This window comes from Cornus florida, unplaced genomic scaffold (assembly GCF_030987335.1).
Source record: "Cornus florida cultivar Cherokee Brave unplaced genomic scaffold, ASM3098733v1 CherokeeBrave_3.0.0_Hap2_Chr03, whole genome shotgun sequence".
NCBI classification, from domain to species: Eukaryota; Viridiplantae; Streptophyta; class Magnoliopsida; order Cornales; family Cornaceae; genus Cornus; species Cornus florida.
In genome coordinates this window covers 8,626,481-8,654,101 of record NW_026775573.1, presented here as the reverse complement: position 1 = coordinate 8,654,101, position 27,621 = coordinate 8,626,481, and the positions used below count along the sequence as shown (strand labels likewise).

At 33.3% G+C, this 27,621-nt stretch overlaps 1 protein-coding gene across 3 annotated transcripts; it reads right to left on the bottom strand.

Moving 5' to 3' along the window:
• Window positions 1–1,769: 1,769 nt before the first annotated feature.
• LOC132299337 (uncharacterized) lies at window positions 1,770–27,306 on the bottom strand. Of its 3 annotated transcripts, none has more exons than XM_059795873.1 (11): window positions 27,117–27,306; window positions 26,919–26,986; window positions 24,215–24,296; window positions 22,724–22,807; window positions 21,684–21,723; window positions 20,001–20,046; window positions 17,410–17,468; window positions 16,524–16,591; window positions 15,144–15,227; window positions 3,325–3,389; window positions 1,770–2,767 (listed from the first exon to the last, which is right to left on the bottom strand). In XM_059795873.1, the coding sequence occupies exons 1-11, from the start codon at window positions 27,170–27,172 to the stop codon at window positions 2,733–2,735; spliced, it is 687 nt and encodes a 228-aa protein (XP_059651856.1). In that variant the 5' UTR covers window positions 27,173–27,306; the 3' UTR covers window positions 1,770–2,732. The 3 variants fall into 3 exon arrangements, with proteins under 3 accessions (XP_059651856.1, XP_059651855.1, XP_059651854.1); XM_059795872.1 differs by lacking the exons at window positions 1,770–2,767; window positions 3,325–3,389 and adding exons at window positions 14,088–14,439; window positions 14,988–15,046 and having other exon boundaries at window positions 27,117–27,302; XM_059795871.1 differs by lacking the exons at window positions 1,770–2,767; window positions 3,325–3,389 and adding exons at window positions 14,088–14,439; window positions 14,988–15,053 and having other exon boundaries at window positions 15,145–15,227; window positions 27,117–27,302.
• Between the last annotated feature and the right edge of the window lie 315 nt (window positions 27,307–27,621).

The following is a 27,621-nucleotide window of genomic DNA, read 5'->3' as shown; positions in this document are numbered from 1 at the left end:
TGAATAAGTTGAGTGACTAACTGGATTATAAATCGTATGTCAGATCAATGAATAATTGAATTACATACTCTGGTTTTGAACGGATTTTAAATATATGATTATTGTATCACGAGATGAGCTTGAGTCTCAGGCTCGTAGATTATGGTGCGTATATGCAGTGGATGTGTAGCTGACTATGATAGGTTGAGGTGTTCCCTGTTAGGTCTGGGTACTCATGCCCACCTTTGGGCGCGTTTTTGCATGTTGCCTTCTATTCAGGTTGAGACCCCTTTGTAGTCCAGTGAATATCCCTTAGTGTGGATATATATATATATATATATATATATATGTATTTATGGACTAGATAGATATTATGAGATATCTAGGATGTATCTGCGTATCGGGTCACTGTATGGATTGCAGTTAGATTAGAACTTGTTCATGAGCCACACCCACTCTTATATTCTTTTCAGGTACGGGACGGTTCCAGCCTTAGAGCTTGATCATGCTTATCGGAGATAGTCACTCATTCATCTGTTTACGTAGGACTTCTCTCTATGTTTTAGTTTGAGATTTTATTTTCAGTTTTTCAGTTTAGTTGGATTTTGTTTAGGGGTCTACTAGATGGATTCCCAAGTTGTACACTTGGAGGTTTTGGAGAATTGGATTATTATTATTATTCATTATCATTTTGAGGATTTTATATTTAATAATTCTTTTCAGCGTATTTATTTAATATTTAATTCTTAAATCTTTTTATATTTTGTGTTCGTTTATAATTAATTGTTTGATATTCCCTCGGATTTGGGCTTAGGCCTGATCAACCCATGTCTCGGATTCGAGGGGTATCACATAACCTAACCTAAAGCTTCTTCATGTGGCGGTAGGAGTTTCTTCCAAGCGAAGTCAGAATTCAGATGGTGGTAGGAGTTTCTTCCAAGTAATATATACTTTCTCCCCAAGTAATATATATATATATATATATATAGCAGCCTAACCCAACCCTACGCCAAATACTTCATCTTCATCTCTCTCATCTCTCTCACACACGTATCTTCTTTGCCTCTCTTTCTCTATAAAGATGTTGATCCAAAGGCAGGAATGGAGGCTGAAAAAATGGGTCGTTGATATTGACGAAAAAACTGGTATCGTTTGATTCTTTTGCCATGATGGTAAAAGTTCACAGACGAACTTACATTCTTGCCCTTGTGGAGGAAGAGAATTACACAGAGACTGAACAATTATACCCAATTTCAATGAAGTCATTGTCTGATGAAATAGAATTCTCTCAAATCCTCCATCGATTTCTCTCTGAAGTGGGAATCATCAGGTTTGACGGCGATAAAATTGACTCCATTCTATCTAATTGTTGTGCAATGACTACCATTGAGGCAATAAGTTGCAGTACTATTACTGTGCCTATTCTGGAGATACACTTATCGGTTCTTACAACATCGATGAGTCAGTTGACGCCGACACCTTAGAGACGGTGCTACTTAACGGTGTATCATCTGTTTCCGAGAAGTTCGATTGAATTGTTCGATCAATCAATTGATCACAAGAAATGACAAACTGTTTTTCGTATGTGATGTTTTCCTTTTATTAATCATCCCTTGTAATGTAATTGTTGATGACAAATTGTAATTTCTGTTTCTATTTTTGTATCTGATGTTTTTGTTGATGACAAATTGTAATTTCTTGTTTATATTTTTGTATTGGATGTTTTCCTTTTTTGTTACCTATAAGATTTGTTTTCTTTGATGCGCTGGTCTTGTTTTACTTAAATCTGATTTTGTTTTTGTTTTTTTTTTTTTGTGTTTTTGAATTATTTCGGTAACCTAATTTGGTGGTCTAGATATCAATCATTAAAATTTTCATGATGGATTGTGCAAGAACATAAAAGCATTTTCATGATGAATTGTGCAAGAACATAAAAGCTATAATTAAGGGGCTTTTGTTTCTATTTTTTGTATCGGATGTTTTTCTTTTTTTTGTTACCAATAAAATTTGTTTTCTATAATGTGTTGGTTTTGTTTTACTTAAATCTGATTTTTTTTTTTTTTTTTTTTTTTTTTTTTTTTGTGGATTATTTTGGTAAGCTAATATGGTCCAGATATCATTCACTAATTTTTTTTTCATGATGTATTGTGCAAGAACATAAAAGCATTTTCATGATGGTTTGTGCAAGAACATAAAAGCTATAATTAAGGAGCTTTTGTGATTCGAAATCAACCTAATTAAATTCATCATATTTAATTATCAATTTCACATCTTCATCAGATTAATTCTCATCTCTTAATCATTCTCTACAAATTGATCCCCTGTTTCTTTAAACATGCAAATCCAAATCCGTTAAAAGACATTTGATTCAAGTAATGATATACTGATATGCAAGTTCGAAACATACACCTAATATACAAGCCAAGTTACCTTCATCCATTAGATACATTCATATGAAATTCATGTGATGTCCCATAATCACATCTTTTTTATTTCCTTTTCACTAATAAAATGCCCACCTATATCAGAAAATTCTTCAAGCTACTCAAAATTACAACCTTGATAGTTTTGTTTCACCATTAATAAACAAAATATTTTGCAGCGTACGTGTAACAATCAGATTTCAGCTCATTTAGGTATTTTTGCATTTCACCATGTCAAATACAGAAGATAGCTTGGTGTGACGGCAATCATTCAATTAATTTCAAGGAAACATTCCCTCAAGATACTGATCCAAGTTTTCTTCGTCAATCTTATGACCACCAGCTGAAGTTGGAAGTATTTTTTCCTACAAAGGAGAGGTAAAAGACTTGTAAGCTTTTTATCATGGATGACCAAATGATAAGACAAGTGAAGGAGAAGAGTGACGAATTGTTTTCAACAAAATGGGTGCACGGCACACTATATTCTGCTTGACTAGGCAGTATATATCTGCCAAACATTCTACGCTTGTACATCACAATAGCATGATTTTTACCTAACAAATAACCTCCGCCATTCACCAGGCTTTTACAAGGCTCTATGAAAGATGTGTCGTTCTTGGTAAATTTTCAAGAGACTTCATGCACCATGCACATATAATGTAACAAAAAAGATGACCAAAACAGGAGCCTTCATCCAAATAAATACCAAGTCCTGAAGCCACTGGGTCATTACCCAGCTGGTATAACCTCTTCCCTCGAGGAGAAGGGTTCAAGCCCCATAGTAGCCATTCGTTGGGTGTGTGTGTGTGTGTGTGTCTGTGTGCGCGCACGCGCGTATTTAACTAACTGGGAAAAAAAATTACCAAGTCCTAAACAATAAGAGATGATTAAGTATATAACTATATCAGTGGCAGTACCAAACCTTTTCTCCTCTCTTTGCTCATCTCATACTCGTCATCTGTATCATCCTTGCGTCTTGACCTTTCCCTGAGAACAGAACGCTAGTCAGTTCCACGAAATATATGATGGATAAAAAAGAAGGTATATAAGTAGAAAAGACATCGCAATCTGGATGCACCTTTTCATTTTGAGCACTTCTTTCTCTAGTTTCATTGATTGCTCCTTCTCCTTCCGCCTTTTGTAAAGAAGATTCTCTGTGCATCTATATGAACATGACCAATGAAAATAAATATGGAGTATAACATTATCAGAGGTACTAGTTTGAAATAACTGAATCAAGATGTAGAGCACCGCATCAAGTAGCATCCTTGTTAAAATTTCAAATTACATCATGAACTCAGGTTCCTGACAATAACTTACTGCAACATAATAACACCTAAGGGTTACATTTAAGTTGGAGCTACACTGTTACATTTGATTCAAATTACAGGGAGCAAATAATTGTACAAAAATTCAGGAAGCATAGACTCGGTTGTTTCCACACAGAAAAAATATGGGGGAATAACAGGAAGCTCACACAATCTTCTACTCGCATGAGATAATGGGATGTTCAGGGGGGAAAAACCAATAAAAGAAAAGAAAAGAAAGAAAAAATGGGGCAAAAAAATTGATTAATCAAACTAACTAATTGATAGATCATTTGTATAATAGAAGAGGGGAGAGGGACGTTAGTTGGGAAAGAAGTAGAGAAGTGAATATTATCCCTCCCTAAGAATTTTAACAAGAAGATTTCAAAGCCACACAACATAATGGGTAGACTAGAGATCACAAGACTCCAAATTGAGAAACTAAGTTTAACAGTCAATCAATCAGTTATAGAATCAGAAATACTGTAAATGAACAACAAGGTATCCAAGAGCAGCAAGAAGAACTTTGCCCCCATCCCTGCACCTGCCCCTCTTCACCATCTATTACTAGTTCCATACCTTCAAATGTAGCCCAAGGTCCTTCTAAATTATCAGCTATATCCCCAAATCTAGTATAAAACTTCTACACACTAGCTCATTGGCTCATTGCCTAATCCATTAATTATATAAACTGTTTCTTCAAATTAAGCTTGGGCCAGAAATTATTGTATAATTTTGCAAAGTCCGAAATTAGGTCTGTAGGCAACTAAGATACAAGAACAGAATTTCGTTCAGTAACTAGTATGGTGCTACCAAAAATGCAGAACCCTCCAAGTATGCTCCCAATGAGAATAAAAATGGGGTGACATGCCATGATGTAAAAGTACACTGGAAAAGAAAATCCCAGCTTGACAAATCGTGGTTATAAATAGCACCAAGTGAACAACACCAGTGAGGGACCCAAAATTCTTCAAAATACATGAACATTGCTCCCATTGCAACTGCACCTAACGACTTTATATAACAAAAGGAAATAGTTGGGATAGCAAAGATAGACAAACATATTCTTGGTAAAAATCCACATACCTCTCACACGCAACCAGTTTCACCAAGGTCTGTTTGTTTTCCCCAGCTTCAAAATAAGAAAAGTTCACCTGCAAGATAATGGATAAAGATATGAGATACAAAACATTTTATTTTTTTACAAGTATCTTATAAGTCAAAAGGTCCCTTGTTATTTCTTTTTCAAATTAAGTGTCAAAATTATGCTTGTCATGATATGCTCATTGTCATTGAAGAGTCAAAATCAAAAGGAACTCCTGCTTTTAAGAGTTCCTTTCGTTTTGCCAATGGTCTGACCACAACAACGTAGCATTTGACAAGGCTTCAATTGCAAAGCCTTGGGCTTGCAGATGATTCTATTTGAATTAAAAAGGCTCTAAGATACTTTGGAATTATAAATTCGCATACATGGCTATAATTTTTTTATTTATTTTAAATAAAGGCAGACCTACTTTTTGATTTATATCCAAATACAGTAAAAGATTAGATGAATAGACTGTTCATTAGGTAGCACAAACACTTCTATAAAAGAACCTTGTCAGAGTTGGACTCCAAGATAATATATTAATACTATGAGCCAAAAAATGTTTTACAATGTCTTGGGGAAATTGCAATAATTAGTAATTAGTATACATATGGTGTGATTTTTAATAAAGTGGATATATCAAGGTACTAGGAGCCATTGTCTGGTCCTGCGGTAAAGCTCAAATTGCCAAGCGAACACGGGTTCAAGTGCAAAAAAGGGTCTAAGGTAATGTTAATATGTATATGATCACATAACATAAGACTAACATGGTTTTGAGCTCAACTAAGAAAAATGCGCCAAAGAAATTATAATAACTAATGATATATGTTGTATATTTCAAGGCATAGATACATTTCAAGTTAAATATCATTAAAAAAATAATAATAATAAATAAATAAATAAAAATTCATTGACACCCGAATTTCATCATACTATTCTGCATGCGACAAATCAACTATCCTTGATTTCCCATCATGTTTATACGATTAATTTCCTTTCAGGATTAGAGTTAAGTGGCTTACTTTGTAAACAAAGTGTGACTTGCTACATAAGCCAAAAATAAGTAAGCTCCTAAAAACAAAATGCATAATTAATGGTTTTGGAGCCTCCTGGTCGAATATTCCAAAACTCTGATTCAAAAAAAAAAAGGTGCAAGTTCTCGGCCTCTGATTTGTGTCTACTGGACCCACAATCTATTGCAGTCATCAGACACAATCGGGGCAACATCATATTGAATCTAATGAGAGCATAATGGATTGTGCACTCTTCCTGAATAATAATAAATTCAAAAACAGTGTATACAAGTAAACAAGTTAGATTCTGAGAATCTCACTGAACACAAGAGTCACAGACAAAAAGGTATAATCATAGGAAAATCATATGTAAAACAAATGAATTATAGAAGTTCATTCATTTTAGATTTTTGAATTACATTCTATTATGAAGGCAATCTATGTATTATGTGAACTGAGAAAAAGACAACAGAATATCAAATACAGAGCAATCAATTATAAGATAGAAACTTCTATGCCAATTTACAAATTCTGATCAACAAAAGAACCCAAGTTAAATGTCAAATGCCAGGCTACATTAATTGGTGTTCAAAAAAAGAATATAAAACATATAGAGTGCAAGATAATGATTTTCCAAAGAGAGAGAAAAAGAATGTTTCAAAGCACTAAATAAGAAAAAATAAATAAAAGCCACTAAAGTGTATAACATTACCTTTCCCAGTTATGACTTCTTTTTCAGTCCTCCACCTCAGTCCAACCTGACAGAAAGAAACTTGAGATTCAGAATAAGATTTAGGATTAACATGAAGGCAATTTATAATGTAAGGCAATATATTCAGGACATAAATACTTTTATTTCTCAACAAATCCTTCACAGCATAAATATGAATGTCGCACAGTTAAAAGATATTTGATTATGGGCGTTAAATGGGCCAGATGGATTAATTTAATCCTTTCCAGCGTGCAAACAATTCATCAGTATGCTATGGTGATTCCGTCTCTATTAAATATCAATTGGTTGGTGGACCCATGACAATCAAGAAGTTACTTTTTCCCAAGAGACCATAGTAGTATTTAGTCAATTTATGTTATTGGGTCTTTTTTATATGGAGTTCTAAGTGGGGAAGAGGAAATGTTATCCAAAATACCATGAATTTAATCACTAATTAGTAATTTGGGAATTAAGGCTGGATGAGTGCTGATTTTTAGAACTTTATATTGTTTTTCTATTAATCAGTAATATGTTTTAAAATGCACTGGAACCCCTTTTTTATATAAAAATAAAGATTGCATACACACTGTGTCCCGAAAGTATCCTTAACATGTTATCTTCGTGTCCAATTAAAAAAAATATGCTCAAACTTCTGGGCACTTGAATAGTCGTGTAAGCGACGTGCCCAGCCATGTCCCACGCGTGTCTGTGTCAGATACGTGCCAGACACAGCCACAACATCCCCTAGAAGAGAGTCTCTGCTTTCTTTGGTGGAGAAAGCGACCGTACTTAAGAAACCAGGTTCAAGTTCAAGAGCAGCTGCATTTTTGCTATTTCTACCCAAAATATCCCTCACAGTATACTCATTAACAAGATCGTATTGACTAATGACTTTTCCTTTTGCCTTTGTACATATTGTGTCTACACGGTTGCAGCTCTTTAGTTGCTTATAATGTAAGTTTAGTTTATAAAAAGATAATAATAATAATAATTAAATCTAAAAGGAAGAGCAATATCTATGTTTAACTCTTAAAAAGTGATTACTTAGTAAGCTATTTTTCTAGAAAATAAGATGTGTGTAATTTTATTTCTTTAGTGTTCGTTTTACTTTTCCTATCAGATTATTTTCTTTAAAAAGGAAAATAAAATAAAACCAAGGGGAAAGAGTAACACCAATGAGTAGTAAAGAAAATAAACTATGTTAAACATTATATTTAAATATATATATATACCACGAGATGATATATCATTCTTAAGTGACGTAATCTACCACATAAAGCTCCTTTAGTAATGGCAGCATTACACATTAAAATTCTTTACATAAGGCTGGCTTAAGTCCCAAAAATTAAAGACACATCAACATAAAAAATAAATAAAAATTTGTACATGCATGCATGTATATGTATGAGTATATATCTGCATCAATTTATGTATCTAAAGTATCTAAACTCTAAAGTCAAATTTATCATAGAAATATCATATTTTTCATTTTTCCATGACATCAGAGAATGGGGTCTTAGTCGCTTGTCTGTAAAGAGAAGGAAAGCATAGTATAGAAATCTACAAAACATGTAGTACCACATACCTTGCTAGTTTTGTACTGTGACATATCAGCAATGCAGTATCTTCGAAAGATTTAAGGAAATGAACAAAAAAACTACCCCCCCCCCCCAACACACACACACACAAATGCACAGACATACGCTACACACAAGGGGCTTACAAGACATCAATATATGTAGATTGTACACTATAGATCACCCATTATTTCTGTAAAGCAAAGATAGCAATGGATATATTGAAAATTTCTCAGAAGGAAAAAATAAATAAATAAAGTTACACTTGTGTTCTCCATTTTGTTCCACCACTCCTCCCCAATGGGCTTATGAAGAAAAAGAAAAAAAAAAAAACAGAGAGAGAAAGAGAGATGAAAGGATAAAAAAGGAGCAAAAAGGAAAACCTCGGAATAGAAATACAGCGAGAAAAAACAGAGAGAGAGAGAGAGAGAGTCCAAATTTCTCCTCAACGTGAAGGAGTAACTAGACCAGTTTTTGAAACATTGTTGTAGCCCAGCCTAAAGAAGAAAATCTGTAACAAAATTATGCTTTAAGCATGAAAATCAGCCATCAAATGAGACTCTAAGCTCATTGTCAAAATGTCTGAGCAATAACTTCTTCACCCCATTAAGGACTCATAATATCACTCTGATCGTAAGAAGAACATAAAGGATAGATATAGCCATTAATAAAAATACCACCAAATTTTCAGGGAAGGAAATCAAGCTGAATACATCCTTGTTAATTTATTCATCCTAAATTCTATAAGCAAAAAAATCAGCTACTAGTGCCTCAATGTCGATTATAGTTTTAAACATGCTATATTACTTGCTTACATATATGGTAATCAAAATTTCAATGCTTGCAATCTATGTTGAGATAATAAGGAGATTGCATTGTGCATATCTCTTCAATCAAATTTGTTTTTCATTCTTTAAACAGTCACAACTTAAAAAGTAAAATCCATTCAAAATCAGTATGAATGTCAATCAGTCAAAACAATTTATTCATCCATTATTTTAGAATTAAAAATAATTTGAAGGATGTAAGATAGCATCTCTTGTAAAGGATACTCTTTGAAAAGCTTGTCATATTAACGCTTCACAAGCCTTTGCTCCCAAGACCGGTCCATTCCAGAATAAAAGTAGATAGGAAGGGAGGTAGAAAAGGAGAACGATTCAGCTTTGGCTCGAAGCACGCCTCATGGCCTTAAGAGTCGCTAAAGAAATTCAGGATCATGCTGATTTGGCTTCTCTAAGACTCAATTATGACATTTTGGTCGTAGACAGCTTCTAATGGTTGCAAGACCCTCTCATGTGTTGGATGCCACCTAGATACCTTTATCAGTCCTTATTGACTTCAAGACATGAATCACAAGCTAACGAGCTTTAAACTCTAGTGCAAAGACAAATATTGAAATTCCACTAAAATTAAATAAAATCATAAACCCAATAGGACACATTGCATCACCAATATCAGTTTCTTCCAGGAACATATTGGAAATGGTTTATGAACAACTTAAGGTCATGAATTCAAGCCAAGATGCTGAAAATAATGGGTTTGAAAAAGAAAAGCAATGGGACGTGCCTCAACAAAGAACTGTTAACAATCCCCTACAAGTTAGAGCAAAAGGATGTGATAAACATCTGAGGTTATGGAGATAGAAAAGAAAGTCAAAACGTAGGCGTTGTCATGGTTGTGGCAAAGTTGGACAATCTTACAATAAAAGAAATTGTCCAAAACTTAACAATAGGTAAAATATTTTCTTTTTCAAATTATTATTCACTTACACTTTATCAAATAAATTTTGACATACATTGTTTTCTCTTTTACAGATCAAACATAAATAGTGATAAGGATATCGTTTCCGAGTCTGAACATTCTGAACATACTGATCATGACACAAGTGACTAAACTGTGTCAAAGGTTTATATATTTCAAATTATTATTTTTTGAAAACATGTTTTCATCAGGATTGTTTCTCTTACCCCTTACCCCATGCATGTATTAACAAAATTCAATCACAATGTAACGTGAAATATTCGAAATAGCTCCGACAATGCAATCACATACCAATTCAATCAAATGCATATATTAGCAAACTATTTGAAATAAAAAGTCACTGAAAAAAAAAACAAATATTGAAAACTCACCGTAATCATTCACAAATTTCTTGTGCCGATCGTAAGCTTTGAGTCCTCGTAAATGAGCTTGATACTGCCTGCCAATAACATATTGCTAAGCTTCGAATGAACAACATATAGTTTTGTATTTATACTATATAAATTTATATACGCAAGTGTGTAGATACTAGATATAAAGAGAAAAAAAGTATCATATATGAACGCACTGTTTTTCTCTTCCCTTTCGAAGATTGCCGATTTGAGATATCCAAATGACGCCATTTTCCTGATTTATGAAAGAAAACCCTAATAATCGTCGCTTTTGATTTCTCTCTCTTGACGTTATGTTAAACGGTGTTGAAAGCTAAACCTATTCATGGTCGCGGATTTTTGCACTGAATTGCTAAACTTATTCACAGTCGTGGAGACGCGAGAGGTAAGTCTTGTGTTTGGTATGCATAAATGGAATGTGAAGTAATTGTAAATGTAATGAGAATAAAAATGAAATGAAATGAAATGAAATGAAATGATTATTCTATTATTTGATTGTAAATATAAAATGTCTAAAATATAATGAAATGTTTTTTATTCTAATATTTAGTTAGATCAATTAAAAATTTAAAATATAATAAATTTAAAATTAAATTATCCAAAATATCTATTTTAGTAATAAATAAATTAAATTAATAAAATAACATTCTCTAATAATTTTTAAAAAATAAATGGTGGAAGTGGTAGTGTTGAAGATAGTAGTGGAGGTAAAAAGTGGTGATGGTGTAAGTGGTGGTGTTAGAAGATGACGGTGGTGGCAATGGTAGAAGGCGGCAATGGTGAAAGGCGGCGACGGCGGTGGCAACATTGTGGTGGTGGTAATGAAAGGAGATAGTGCTGTAAGTAGCGGTGGTGGAAATAAATGAAGGTGTCTATGGCAATGGTGGAAGGAGTGGGATAGCGGTGGTGGTGGAAGGTGGTGGCAGTGGTGAAAGGTGGCGATGGTGGCAGTGGTAGTGATGGAAGGTAGTGGTGATGGCAGTGGTGGTGGAAGGCTGTGGAAGTGGCGAAAGGTGGTAACGGTGTAGGTGGTGTCGGCGGTGAAAGCCGATGGCGATGATGGTAGAAGGTGGTGGAGGTAGCGGTGGTGGAAGGTGGTGGTGGTGGTTGAGGCAAAGGAGGGCGATGCTGGTGGTGAAAGGGAATAGTGGTGGTAGTGGTGGTGGTGGTGAAAGACGAAGGTGGTTAATTTGAAATAAAAACAGAGAGTGATTAGGATACTTTATTATAAAAAAAGGTAAAAAATTGTTAATTAGAAAGAAAAAAAAAATCCCATTGAGTAATTGTTAATTAAAATTGTTAATTAGACTCAAATCTCACCTTTATTTAAGAACAAAATTGTCAAAATACATATGAGCTAATGGCTAGTAATATACTGATCCATCTCACTTTATCAAGCACACATAAATTGTTTAATTAATTTCATTTGATTTCATGAAATGATAATATTTTATATCATTATATTTTGATTTTTAACATTTAGATTAAAAGTGTACATATCATGCAATCCGATATTTTAAAATCATGCAAAAGATAGCAAAACATTAATCTAGTAAGTATTATTTTCAAACCACGTGAAGTCATGAACTTTAGAAATAATGCAAGACTCGAGATTAATAACAAGGTGTGTATTATAAACATTAAAAATGATAAAATTTATTTATCTCGTATTAAATTTGATTTGGATGTGTTTATTGTCATAATAGTAGGGTCAATTTTTTAGTTAAAAATAATAGGAGTACATAATTGTCCAAAGGTCGAGATTGAAGATTAATAATAAAACGTGTATTATGAAGGTAGATGGACTTGAGATTGCAATTATATTTATTCTGATTCTTACCTAATTAAGTTTAATTTGGACGTATTAGAGTTTGTTTGGGGTTGCCGGGGAATAAAAAAAATGTTAATAGAGGTGTCAAAAAATTAGGGCCATTAAAAAATTATGTTAAGTGTTTAGTGACACATTATAATAAGTATTTTTTATAATAAAATTATTTTTTAATTTATTTTGTAACAATATTTTTTAAAAAATTTCTATTGCTATTTTTACAATAATATTCTTTAATAGGATGTTGTCATATTTGATAATAGAAAGTTTATTAAGGAATGAGTGTAATAGTCTTTATAAAATTAATATATATATATAATTAACTAATGGAAAATTTTTAGTAATCATTAAAAATGCTTTTAATGGTTACCAAATAAATCTAAACACAAATTTTTAAAATAAAAGAGTTTTTTAAATAATAGAGAAGCAAATTGAAATCTTATTTTCATAAATGTAGAATTAGTTTATTTAATTTTTTTCCTCTTTTTGTTTGGATTAGATTTTAATTATTATTATTATTATTATTTTTTGCCCTAGCAAACAAAAAGCAAGACAACATAACTAACAATCTTTCGCTGCTAGGTCCAAGATATCATGACATTTTTTTTAATTAAAAATTACATTAGGACATATAAAGAGGAAAATTGTCACTATTAGTTTTATATTATTTAGACAGACCTTGTGGACCGGTAAATGGTCTATATCCATTTGTTTGCTTGTATACGTTGCAATTTATATATATATGTGTGTGTATATTGGAATGGTTGAGAAAATTATTAGTGCTTAGGGATTTAATTTGTTCATATCTCTCTCCTCTTAAGAGCACTGTCGGCGGACTGAGTTCGAAAGCTTACAGCTGGTAAGTCGGTTTCGTTAAACTTTCTCCCCAAGAATATATATATTCTTTCTCCCCAAGTAATCTATATATATATATAGATTATTAGTGCTTAGGGATTTAATTTGTTCATATCTCTCTCCTCTTAAGAGCACTGTCGGCGGACTGAGTTCGAAAGCTTACAGCTGGTAAGTCGGTTTCGTTAAACTTTCTCCCCAAGAATATATATATTCTTTCTCCCCAAGTAATCTATATATATATATATATGATAGCCTAACCCAACCCTACCCCAAATACTTCTTCTCATCTTCATTGCTCTCTCACGCATATATCCTCTTCGCCGCCCTTTCTTTCTTTGTAAAGATGTTGATCCGAAGCGAGGAATGGAGATTGAAGAAACGTGTTGTTGATATCGACGAAAAAAAACTGGTACCGTTTGATTTTTTTGCTATGATGGTAAAAGTTCACAGACGGACCTACAATCGCGACCTTGTGGAGGAAAAGAATTACACAGAGACTGAACAACTATACCCAATTTCAACGGAGTCATTGTCTGATGAAATAGAATTCTCTCGAATCCTCCATCGATTCCTCTCTGAAGTGGGAATCATCAGGTTCGACGACGATAAAATTGATGCCATTCTATCTAATTGTCGTGCAATGACTACTATTGACGCAATCAGTTGCAGTACCACCGCCGTGCCGGTTCTTGAGATACACATATCGGTTCTGACAAAGCCTTATTGATAAGGCCTGAGGTTTCTCGATCGACTGATTCGTTTAATCAGTTGATCATAAGAAATACCCCTTGTAATGTAATTGTTGATGGACAAATTGTGATTTCTGTTTCTGTTTTTTCGTATGTAATGTTTTCTTTTCTTTTAAGGTTACCAATAAGATTTGTTTCATTTATTACCCTCCTTTTTGGTAAATTCTTGTGCTGGTCTTGTTTTACTTGGATCTGTTTTTTTTGGGTTGTTTTGGTAACCTAATATGGTCCAATTATCGAAATCAACCTAATTAAATTCATCAAATTTAATTATCAAGATTAATTCTCCTCTTCTCTTCGTATTTCTATCGGACTAATTCTCTTCTCTCTTAATCACTCTCTACAAATTGATCCTCTGTTTCTTTAAACATGCAAATCCAAATCCGTTAAAACGTTAAAAGACATTTGATTCAAGTAATGATATATTGATATGCAAGTTAAAAGCTAGAAAAATAGACCGAATATACAAGCCAAGTTACATTCATCCATTAGATACATTCATGTGGAAGTTTTCTATTTCCTTTTCACTAATAAAATGCCCAGCTATAGCAGAAAATTCTTCAAGCTGATATTGCACCATCAGATTTCAGCACATTTAGGTATTTTTGCATTTCACCATGTCAAATACAGAAGAGAGCTTAAAGGTGTGACAGCAATCATTCATTTCATTTCAAGGAAACATTCCCTCAAGATACTCATCAAAGTTTTCTTCGTCGTCAATCTTATGACCACCAGCTGAAGTTGAAGTATTTTTTCCTACAAAGGACAGGTAAAAGACTTGTAAGCTTTTATCACGGATGACCAAATGATAAGACAACTGAGAGGGCAGAGAGTGACGAATTGTTTCAACAAAATGGGGGCGCGACACACTATATTCTGCTTGACTAGGGCAGTATATATGAGCCAAACATTCTACACTTGTACATCACAAGAGCATGATTTTTACCTGACAAATAACCTCCACCATTCGCCAGGCTTTTACGAGGCTATATGAAAGATATGTAGTTCTTGGTAAATTTTCAAGAGACTTCATGCACCATGCACATATAATATAACAAAAAAGATGACCAAAACAGGAGCCTTCATCCAAATAAATACCAAGTCCTGAAGCCACTGGGTCATTACCCAGCTGGTATAACCTCTTCCCTTGAGGAGAAGGGTTCAAGCCCCATAGTAGCCATTCGTTGGGTGTGTGTGTGCGCGCGCGCGCGCGCACGTATTTAACTAACTGGGAAAAAAAATTACCAAGTCCTAAACAATAAGAGATGATTAAGGATATAACTATATCAGTGGCAGTACCAAACCTTTTCTCCTCTCTTTGCTCATCTCATACTCTTCATCTGTATCATCCTTGCTTCTTGACCTTTCCCAGAGAACAGAACACTAGTCAGTTCCACGAAATACATGATGTATAAAAAAGAAGGTATATAAGCAGAAAAGACATCGCAATCTGGATGCACCTTTTCCTTTTGAGCACTTCTTTCTCTCGTTTCATTGATTGCTCCTTCTCCTTCTGCCTTTTGTAAACAAGTTTCTCTGTGCATCTATACGAACATGACCAATGAAAATAAATATGGAGTATAAGATTATCAGAGCTACTAGTTTGAAAGAACTGAACCAAGAAAACTACAGTTAATAGAATCCAGAAATGATAAAAGTCAAACTAATCCAAGATGTAGAGCACCGAATCAAGTAGCATCCTTGTTAAAATTTCAAATTACATCATGAACTCAGGTTCCTGACAATGACTTATTGCAACATAATAACACCAAACAGTGACATTTAAGTTGGAGCTACACTGCTACATTTGATTCAAATTACAGGGAGCAAATAATTGTACAAAAATTCAGGAAGCATAGACTCGGTTGTTTCCACACAGAAAAAATATGGGGGAATAACAGGAAGCTCACACAATCATCTACTCGCATAAGATAATGGGACGTTCAGTAGGGAAAAAGCAATAAAAGAAAAGAAAAGAAAAGAAAGAAAAAATGGGGCAAAAAATTGATTAATCAAACTAACCAATTGATAGATCATTTGTATAATAGAAGAGGGGAGAGGGACGTTGGTTGGGAAAGAAGTAGAGAAGTGAATATTATCCCTCCCTAAGAAATTTTAACAAGAAGCTTTCAGAGCCACACAACATAATGGGTAGACTAGAAATCACAAGACTCCAAATTGAGAAAATAAGTTTAACAATCAATCAATCAGTTATAGGATCAGAAATACTTTAAAATGAACAATAGGGTATCCAAGAGCAGAGAGAAGAACTTTGCCCCCATCCCTGCACCTGCCCCCTCTTCACCATCTATTACTAGTTCCATACCTTCAATGTAGCCCAAGGTCCTTCTAAATTATCAGCTATATCCCCAAAGCTAGTATAAAACTTCCACACACAAGCTCATTGGCTCATTGCCTAATCCATTAATTATATAAACCATTTCTTCAAATTAAACTTGGGCCAGAAATTATTGTATAATTTTGCAAAGTCCGAAATAAGGTTTGTAGGCAACTAAGATACTAGAATAGAATTTCATTCAGTAACTAGTATGGTGCTACCAAAAATGCAGAACCCTCCAAGTATGCTGCCAATGAGAATACAAATGGGGTGACATGCCATGATGTAAAAGTACACTGGAAAAGAAAATACCAGCTTGACAAATCGTGGTTATAAATAGCACCAAGTGAACAACACCAGTGAGGCAGTGAGGGACCCAAAATTCATCAAAATACACGAATATTGCTCCCATTGCAACTGCACCTAACGACTTTATATAACAAAAGGAAATAGTTGGGATAGCAAAGATAGACAAACATATTCTTGGTAAAAATCCACATACCTCTCACACACAACCAGTTTCACCAAGGCCTGTTTGTTTTCCCCAGCTTCAAAATAAGAAAAGTTCACCTGCAAGATAATGGATAAAGATATGGGAAACAAAACTTTTTATTTATTTATTTATTTTTAAGTAATATGAGAGGCAAAACTAGGGTTTACTAAACCAAAAGATTCTTATAAGTCAAAAGGTCCCTCATTATTTCTTTTTCAAATTAAGTTTCAAAATTATGCATGTCATGATATGCTCATTGTCATTGAAGAGTCAAAATCAGAAGGAAATCTTGCTTTTAAGGGTTCCGTTCGTTTTGCCAATGGTCTGACCGCAACAACGTAGCATTGGACAAGGCTTCAATTGCAAAGCCTTGGGCTTGCAGATGATTCTATTTGAATTTTAACACTCCCCTACTTTATTACCAAGTACATGAACCCAGCATTCATCTAAGTTGACATCCAATGAGCAACAGTGCAACACTGAACAAATGATAATGTTGACATAACGCAAATTTTCACTTTAATGAAATGCTTGTACCTGGGAAGATGTAAAGGATAATGCAAAGGGAATCGTTATCACTTACTTGATTACCATCGAAACAGTAGTAAAATGAAGGTGGGAGGAAAAGCGAAGGCCGAACTTTTGATTTTACATGTTCAATACTCCTCGCTTTTTCCTTACAACCATTTCCGACTTACCAAAAGAAATTTCCAGCCACTAATTTGAAAATTACTTAATGATATTTAGGCAGAAAATAATTGGTAGAGTAAAAGCAAATTTCATTTTTTTTTTTTTCCCTTTGTTTCTTTCCTTCTCCTTCAGAAAATTTACAAACCAAACCGAGTCTCTAGATAAAAGACAAACCAATAAGAAGATAAATAGTAGAAGCACATGCCTCATAGCTTCCCAGTCCATTTTTCTCATTGCAATGCTTGTTACCGCATAAGAACTGCCCTGACTAACAAAAAATGACAAGTCAATTCTAATTCCTACTGTCATTAATAACTAAAAAGGATCTGAAAGACTGCAAAGAAAATATTAAATATGCAAAATATTACAGTAATGAAGTGGCAAGTCAAGATGGGCAAATTCCAAATGTCATTTCTCTTTTGGACACAAAAACACCCCAAAAAACTTTTCAGTTTCACATATCAGATATTGTGACACTTCCCCATACATAAGCATCCAGAAATCAAAATCCAAAAATTAGTTGATCTCATTGAATAAGAACAAACTAGAAAGGTTAGGAGACCAATAATCTGAAGCAACCACAAAATTATTTTTTAATTTTGATCATTTGAAAGAAATGAATATTGAGCATATAAAAGTCTTTAAGTAAATTGCGATTTACTTTGACACATCTCAAAACGGATCAGGCCAATTTCTTAAAATATAATAGAAATAACAAAAATTAAAAAGGCTCTAAGATACTTTGGAATTATAAATTCGCATACATGGCAATAAATTTATTTATTTTAATAAAGGCAGACCTACTTTTTGATTTATATCCAAATACAGTAAAAGATTAAATGAATAGACTGTTCATTAGGTAGCACGAACACTTCTATAAAAGAACCTTGTCAGAGTTGGACACCAAGATAATACATTAATACTATGAATATCAAACCAAAAATGTTTTACAATGTCTTGGGGAAATTGCAATAATTAGTAATTAGTATACATAAGGTGTGAATTTTAATTAAGTGGATATATTAAGGTACTAGGAGCCATTGTCTGGTCCTGCGGTAAAGCTTAAATTACCAAGCGAACATGAGTTCAAGTTCAAAAAAGGGTCCAAGGTAATGTTAATATGTATATGATCAAATAACATAAGACTAACATGGTTTTGAGCTCAAATAAGAAAAATGCGCCAAAGAAATTATGATAACTAATGATATATAATTGTATATTTCAAGGCATAGATACATTTCAAGTTAAATAACATAAAAAATAAAAAATAAAAATAAAAAAATAATAAAAAATAAAAAATTTATCACCCTATTCTACATAGAGGCTCTAACATAATCCAATTCCAATAGGTTAGAAATATAAAATTGAGGAGAGTGTGAAATTATTATCACAAATTAAAAAGACCATGAAGATATTCAAATTGTTCAATTTAAATCATCCCTAAAGTAAGGATTCCTAAACAAAAAACTTAACATCCCAAGAAAATATTTTATAACAAATTAAGAAAGAGCATGAAATTATTCGACTTGTTCAAGTAATAGCAAGCAATTGAGACACTAAAATATAATCCAAACCATCCCTAAAGTGATAGTTCTATAACATATTAACGAGTTAATAATTAAATACATGCTGGAAAAAAATAGGAAAAGATATCACTTGTCATTTTGACCATGACTAACATGCTTGTCAAGAGGGACACCATCACCTTGAATGATCGTTCAAGAAACTCTACGTTACATTACGTGTTCTTCCTTTCTTTTCATAATCCCCTTTTTTTTCAAGTGTACATTTTCATTTTTCTTCTTTGACATTCCTTCCTTGTCAAATTTGTCTATTATATTCACCCACTGTATTTATGAATAAGGGTCGACCCCATTCATATGGGACAAAGGCAAAGATGATGATGATGATGTATTGATGAATAAGCTATGCCCATTGCATTCAAAGAAAACTAAATTTCAAGTTTATGACAAGACAGTATTCGATGAGACTGCAACTTGTTTTTTATCCTGCATGCGACAAATCAACTATCCTTGAATTCCCATCATGTTTATACAATTAATTTACTTTGAGGATAGAGTTAAGTGGCCTACTTTGTAAACAAAGCGTGACTTGCTACATAAGCCAAAAATAAGTAAGCTCCTAAAAACAAAATGCATAATTAACGGTTTTGGAGCCTCCTGGTTGAATATTCCAAAACTCTGATTCAAAAATAATAGGTGCAAGTTCTCAGCCTCTGATTCGTGTTTACTGGACCCATAATCTATTGCAGTCATCAGACACAATCAGGGCAACATCATATTGAATCTAATGAGAGCATAATGCATTGTGCACTCTTCCTGAGTAATAATAAATTCAAAAACAGTGTATACAAGTAAACAAGTTAGATTCTGAGAATCTCACTGAGCACAAGAGTCATAAACAAAAAGGTATACTCATAGGAAAATCATAAGTAAAACAAATGAATTATAGTTCATTCATTCATTTTAGATTTTCGAATTACATTCTATCATGAAGGCAATCTATGTATTATGTGAACTGAGAAAAAGACAACAAAATATCAAATACAGAGCAATCAATGATAAGATAGAAACTTCTACGCCAATTTACAAATGATGATCGACAAAAGAACTCAAGTTAAATGTCAAATGCCAGGCTAAATTAATTGGTGTTCAAAAAAAGAATATAAAACATATAGAGTGCAAGATAATGATTTTCCAAAGAGAAAGAAAAAGAATGTTTCAAAACACTAAATAAGAAAAAATAAATAAAAGCCACTAAAGTGTATAACGTTACCTTTCCCAGATATGACTTCTTTTTCAGTCCTCCACCTCAGTCCAACCTGGCAGAAAGAAACTTGAGATTCAGAATAAGATTTAGGATTAATATGAAGGCAATTTATACTGTAAGGCAATATATTCAGACATGAATACTTTTATTTCTCAACAAATCCTTCACAGCATAAATATGAATGCCGCACAGTTAAAAGATATTTGATTATGGGCGTTTAAATGGGCCAGATGGATTAATTTAATCCTTTCCAGCGTGCAAAGAATTCATCAGTATGCTATGTTGATTCCGTCTCTATTAAATATCAATTGGTTTGTGGACCCATGACAATCAAGAAGTTCCTTTTTTCCAAAAAGACCATAGTAGTATTTAGTCTTTATTTACTGTAAGTCTGCTGCAGGACAGATTTGTTTATATTTTAAGTTTCAACATTGTTGAACAAATGTCCTACTAGTGGTCTATCAGCTGTATTTCAAATCAATTTATGTTATTGGGTCTTTTTTATATGGAGTTCTAAGTGGGAAGAGGAAATGTTTTCCAAAATACCATGAATGTAATCACTAATTAGTAATTTGGGAATTAGGGCTGGATGAGTGCTGATTTTTAGAACTTTATATTGTTTTTCTATTAATCAGTAATATGTTTTAAAATGCACTTTAACCCCTTTTTTATATAAAAATAAAAATTGGATACACACTGTGTCCCAAAAGCATCCTTAACATGTTATCTTCGTGTCCAATTAAAAAAAATATGCTCAAACTTCTGGACACTCGAAATAGTCGTGTCAGCGACGTGTCCAGCCATGTCCCACGCGTGTTTGTGTCAGATACGTGCCGGACACAGCCACAACATCCCCTAGAAGAGAGTCTGTGCTTTCTTTGGTGGAGAAAGCTACCGTACTTAAGAAACCAGGTTCAAGTTCAAGAGCAGCTGCATTTTTGCTATTTCTACCCAAAATATCCCTCATAGTATACCCATTAACAAGATCATATTGAATAATGACCTTTCTTTTTGCCTTTGCACATATTGTGTCTACATGGTTGCAGCCCCTTATAGATGCTTTCTATCGTGCTTATAAAAATAATAATAATAATAATAATAATTAAATCAAAAAGGAAGAGCAATATCTATGTTTAACTCTTAAAAAGTGATTACGTAGTAAGCTATTTTTCTAGAAAATAAGATGTATTTAATTTTATTTCTTCAGTGTTCATTTTACTTTTCTTATCAGATTATTTTCTTTAAAAAAGAAAATAAAATAAAACCAAGGGGAAAGAGTAACACCAAGGAGTAGTAAAGAGAATAAACTATGTTAAACATTATATAAAAATATATATATACCACAAGATGATATATCATTCTTAAGTGACGTAATCTACCACTTAAAGCTCCTTTAGTAATGGCAGCATTACACATTAAAATTCTTTACATAAGGCTGTTACGTCCCATAAATAAAAGATACATCAACATATTAAAAAAAAAAATTGTACATGCATGCATGTATACGTATGAGTATATATGTGCATCAATTTATGCATCTAAAGTATCTAAACTCTAAAGTCAAATTTATCATAGAAATATCATATTTTTCATTTTTCCATGACATCAGAGAATGCGTTCTTAGTCGCTTGTCTGTAAAGAAAAGGAAAACATAGTATAGAAATCTATATATCATGTAGTACCACATACCTTGCCAGTTTTGTACTGTGACATATCAGCAATGCAGTATCTTCAAAAGGTTTAAGGAAATGAACAAGAAATCTATTAAAAACTTGGTTAGCAGAAAGCCCCCCCATACAAATGCACAGACATACGCTATACACACACACAAGGAGCTTACAAGACATCAATATATGTAGTTTGTAGACTATAAATCACCCATCATTTCTGTAAAGCAAAGATAGCAATGGATATATTGACAATTTCTCAGAAGGCAAAAATAAATAAAGTTACACTTGTGTTCTCCATTTTGTTCCACCACTCCTCTCCAATGGGCTTACGAAGGAAAAGAAAAAATCAGAGAGAGAAAGAGAGATGAAAGGATAAAAAAGGAGCAAAAAGGAAAACCTCGGAATAGAAATACAGCGAGAAAAAACAGTGAGAGAGAGAGAGAGTCCAAATTTCTCCTTGACGTGAAGGAGTAACTAGACCAGTTTTTGAAACATTGTTGTAGCCCTGCCTAAAGAAGAAAATCTGTAACAAAATTATGCTTTAAGCATGAAAATCAGCCATCAAATGAGACTCTAAGCTCATTGTCAAAATGTCTGAGCAATGACTTCTTCGCCCCATTAAGGACTCATAATATCACTCTGATCGTAAGAAGAAAATTAAGGATATAAGCATTAAAAAATACCACCAAAATTTCAGGGGAAGGAAATCAAGCTGAATGCATCCTTGTTAATTTATTCATCCTAAATTCTATAAGCAAAAAAATCAGCTACTAGTGCCTCAATGTCGATTATAGTTTTAAACATGCTATATTACTTACTTACATATATGATAATCAAAATTTCAATACTTGTAATCTATGTTGAGATAATAAGGAGATTGCATTGTGCATATCTCTTCAATCAAATATGTTATCCATTCTTTAAACAGTCACAACTTAAAAGGTTAAATCCATTCAAAATCAGTATGAATGTCAATGAGTCAAAACAATTTATTCATCCATTATTTTAGAATTAAAAATAATTTGACGGATGTAAGATAGCATCTCTTGTAAAGGATACTCTTTGAAAAGCTTGTCATAGTAACGCTTCACAAGCCTTTGTTCCCAAGACCGGTCCATGTCATCTTCCTCAGAACGTATAAACCTTCAAGAAACAACAAAAAAATCAAATTACAAAAAGTCACCAAGTAATAATAATAACAAAAAATAATAAATTTTTATTAGTATAAAAAGCTTAAGAACAACATAAGAAAATGGAGCTCTTGGGATTTATGTGATTAAAGAATAACACACAAGCTAAAAGAAAATTCTATAGGACCGTTATTAGACCATCTATGTTGTATGGAGTAAAATGTTGGGCCCCAAAAAAGAAACAAGAACAATGCCTTCTTGTAGCAAAAATGAGACCGTTAAGATGGATGAGTGGACTGACTAGAAGAGATAGGGTCACTAATGAAAGTGTGAGAGAAAAATTAGGTGTAGAACCCATTGGTGAGAATATTAGAGAGAGTAGAATTAGATGGTTTGTCCACATACATCAAAGAACCAGAGATGCAACACGTGTGCATACCATGCATAAATTTAAAATATCTCAAAATGACACAAATTATCAAATCAATCCAAATACTTAACAGCTCCTACATTGAAATGAACTAATTTTCTAAATTTCTCCCTTCAATAAATTTATTTTTTCAAGCCTCTGACTGCATTATGTTGTCTCTCATCCCTTGTCACTAATCTCCTCTCAGTTTCTCTCTCTTGGAATTCTCCTCCCCCTCTTGTTCTCTCTCTCAGTCTTTCTCTTCTCCAATTTTAGATAACTCTAGTGGAAGTTACATTTCAAGCCTTTACAGAATTAGTGTAAACAACCTCCATGTCAAGTGCCCACGACACAATTTTCTTGTCCCTCATCCATCAAAACATGAATAACCCAATAGACCTTTTAGTAATCAACTGCATTGACTAAAATCCTGAAGTAGACATATTAAATGAGACGCTAAACATTCTCAAATATAACTTCCACACGAGTTGCTCTCTCTCTCTCTTCCAATTTTAGATAACTCTAGTGGAAGTTACAGTTCAAGCCTTTACAGAACTAGTGTAAACAACCTCCACGTCAAGCGCCCACGATACAATTTTCTTGTCCCTCATCCAGCAATCCATGAATAACCCAATAGATTGTTTAGTAATCAACTGCATTGACTAAAACCCTGAACTAGACATATTAAATGAGGCTAAACATTCTCAAATATTGCTTCCACACTAGCTGCTCTCTTGGGGGTGGGGTAGGGGGGCCAAACCTTGATTTGGTATGAACAACAAAGAAAATGCAAGCATAATCCAGCAAAATTCTCTTGGCTTAACCTTATTTATGAAGTAGGACCAACCAAGAACCAGGCAAAAAGGACAAGGAAAGGAGGGGGCCTCAATTGAAGTGGAGAACCTAAAAGCATCAAACACAATCCATACAGAGACTAGATGAACCCAGCCAATGATAATCATGCATGAACTGCAAAATGTGGAGTAAGCAAGAGCCACAATACGAGCATACCGGTATCCTTCTCTGAGTGTGTCTTGATCAGTTTTAGCTGGCAACTTTTCTTGTGTAGATCCTTCTTTTCCATAAAAACCAACTGCAAGTGAAACATAGAATTGGCAAAAGAATCCGTTAGTTCAAAAGCAAAAAAGTACGAATTGGCACAAATGAACAACCACATCAAAGTTTCAGAGTACAAGTAAATGTATGAACAATTGTAGCCCCCTTCCTTCTTTCGGGGAGAGGACTGTTCATCATTCATTTGCTTTAGGACCCAGGATCAGACAAATAAATGGCTCGCTATTTGCACGCTTCCTGTGTGTCCAAGTTAAAATATTTTACACATTTTTATGAATTAATCCATAAAAGTATTTTCTAAAGCTTTGAATAAGGATCTGTCAATTTTGAATCTTATAGAATACCATATGCGAAATAATATTGACAATAACAAATGAAGAAGCAAACTATCTAGAGAGAAGCAGCCAAAATCCGAACTCCAATGACATACATCTAGTCTAGACAAACTCTTATTAATATTCAATTGAAAGAGTAGAACTGAGTATGTAAACAAAAATACTCGATCAACTAAAAAAGGCAATACCTCACTTTTAACAAACATATCAATGCATTATAATATAATATAGGATGATTGTCATCTCCGTGCCGTAGAACTTCTCTTTCTAGTACTTCATGTCTTCAGCTTCTAAAAATTACACTACAAGGGGAAAAATGTTAAATGTTACTCATTGTTTGCAAATTAAGTTTAAGAGAAAAGGAGAAGGAACTCGATTTGTCTTCCCACTCTAATCCCTTATAACCTGAATCTAGGAACGTGACATGTTAGTTGGTCGCATTAAGATCAAAACAGATATGGGTTTCAAAGATATAATTGTTATGGTTTATGCACAATATATAAAGTACTTGTTGGTTGCCTTTCATCAACATTCGTATTTCGTAGTGACATATTTGTTGTAACTAAAATATTATTATTTCTTTATTTTTTTCAATTCTTCTAACGGTTTTGTTCTCTTGAGTGATTGACAAACTTGAAGTAGCTTAGGGTGTCAATATGCATTTCAGAGTAAGTGTTGAGTTTGCCTCACTTATGCTGCTAGAAAAACTTTTTGGTAAAGTCAAAGAGAATAGGCAGCCAAGCATTTACAAGATAAAAAGGAGAAATATCTTATCGCGTGTTTGGTTTAGAAAAGATGATAGAAAGAAAAGAAATAGAAGGGAGAAGCGCAGGCTCGCATATCCATATAGCAATATTTGACAATCCTCCACAGTGGGTAGAAATGGAGGAAAAGTATGAGTGAATTGCAACTACTTGGCGTACTCACTTTGTCCTTATTTTCTTGAACAAGTGAATTCTTGTTTCAAATTTTTTTCTCAAATAATAATACATTCATTCCCTTTCTTTTCTTTCTATATCTTTATCAAAGACAACAAAGTGATTGCAACTATCCTTTCCTGTATTTTCCCTTCTTAGTTATCCAAACACGAAAAAGGTTACCATTATACTTTCCTTTCTTTTTGCTCCTTAATAATCCAAAGACAAGAGGGATTAACATCATTCTCTCTCTTTTTCTTCACTCCTAATTAGTGACCAATTCCTTTCCCTCCTAGTCATCCAAACATATTGTGTTATGATTATTATCATCCTTTATATGTATGCTTTAGGACGCTAAAAAAGATGTTGAATATTAATTTGTACAAGATGAACCAATCTATCTATTACACAATATATTTTTTTGGTAGGACAGGTGACAAACAAGGCACTTGCTCAGATATGACGTACCTCCTACGCTACTTCAAGATGGCAATTACTAAAAGAAGAAAAAGAAAAACAATGTACTGGACTAGCTAAGATTTTCAACATCATTCTTATGCATATAGTCAATTTACAACAAGTCCCAGTTGAGAATGTTATCAAACAAAAAATTAGATCAGCAACATCATTTATATTTAGTGTGCACAACCAATAACAAGTATGTTATACTCTTTAGATCTATATTTCTCTTGATATTACTACTATAAACTATACCTCATGCCTCCATAACCAGAGTAGAATAATTCATAGTGGGAACGCAATTAGACACTTTCTGCCCCCATTCCATAATAAAAGTGGGGCAGAAAAGGAAAACAATTCAGCTTTGGCTTGAAGCACGCCTCATGGCCTTAAGAGTCGCTAAGGAAATTCAGGATCATGCTGATTTGGTTTCTCTAGGCCTCAATTACGACATTTTGGTCGTATACAGCTTCTAACGGTTGCAAGACCCTCTCATGTGTTGGATGCCACCTAGATACCTTTATCAGTCCTTATTGACTTCAAGACATGAATCACAAGCTAATGAGCTTTAAAACTCTAGTGCAAAGACAACTATTGAAATTCCACTAAAATTAAATAAAATCATAAACCCAAAAGAACACATTGCATCACCAATATCAGTTTCTTTCAGGAACATATTGAATGTATTCACCTCTTATCTTTCCACTAAATTAGCTCTTACCCCATGAAAATTGCATGTATTAACAAAATTCAATCACAATGTAACATCAAAGATTCAAAATAGCTCCGACAATGCAATCACATACCAATTCAATCAAATGCATATATCAGCAAACTATTTGAAACAAAAAAGTCACTGAAAAAAAAAAGAAAAAAAAAAGAAAAAGGAAAAAGGAAAAACGCCAAAACGAGCAAATATTGAAAACTCACCGTAATCATTCACAAATTTTTTGTGCCGATCGTAGGCGTTGAGTCCTCGTATATGAGCTTGATACTGCCTGCCAATAACATATTGCTGAGCTTCGAATGAACAACATATAGTTTTGTATATATACTATATAAATTTATATAAGCAAGTGTGTAGATACTAGATAGAGAGAGAAAACAAAGTATCCTATATGAACGCACTGTTTTTTCTCTTCCCTTTCGAAGATTGCCGATTTGAGAGATCCAAATGACACCATTTTCCTGATTTATGAAACAAAACCCTAATCGTCGCTTTTGATTTCTCTCTCTTGACGTTAAAGAGTTATGTTAAACGGCGTTACGACGGAGGCTATAACCTACATTGCTACATGTTGCAGTGATACAAGAGGTAAGTATATCGCTGTTTATGAACCGTACGGAATTAAATAATGCATATATTACTGAACCGATACACTTGTTTTAAGAAGAAAAAATAAATATAAAAATTTGTTAAATTTATTATTTTTAGTTGGTTATTTATATACAAATAAGAAAATGAAAACTTTTACTTACTTTGTATTTAACATAAATAACTAATCAAAAATTATTTTAGGTAATTCACTATAAATTTGGTGCCATTATTACTACTCAAAATAAAAAAATAGACTCATTGGATACTTTATTATAAAAAAAATGTAAAAAATTGTTAATCAGAAAAGACAAAAAA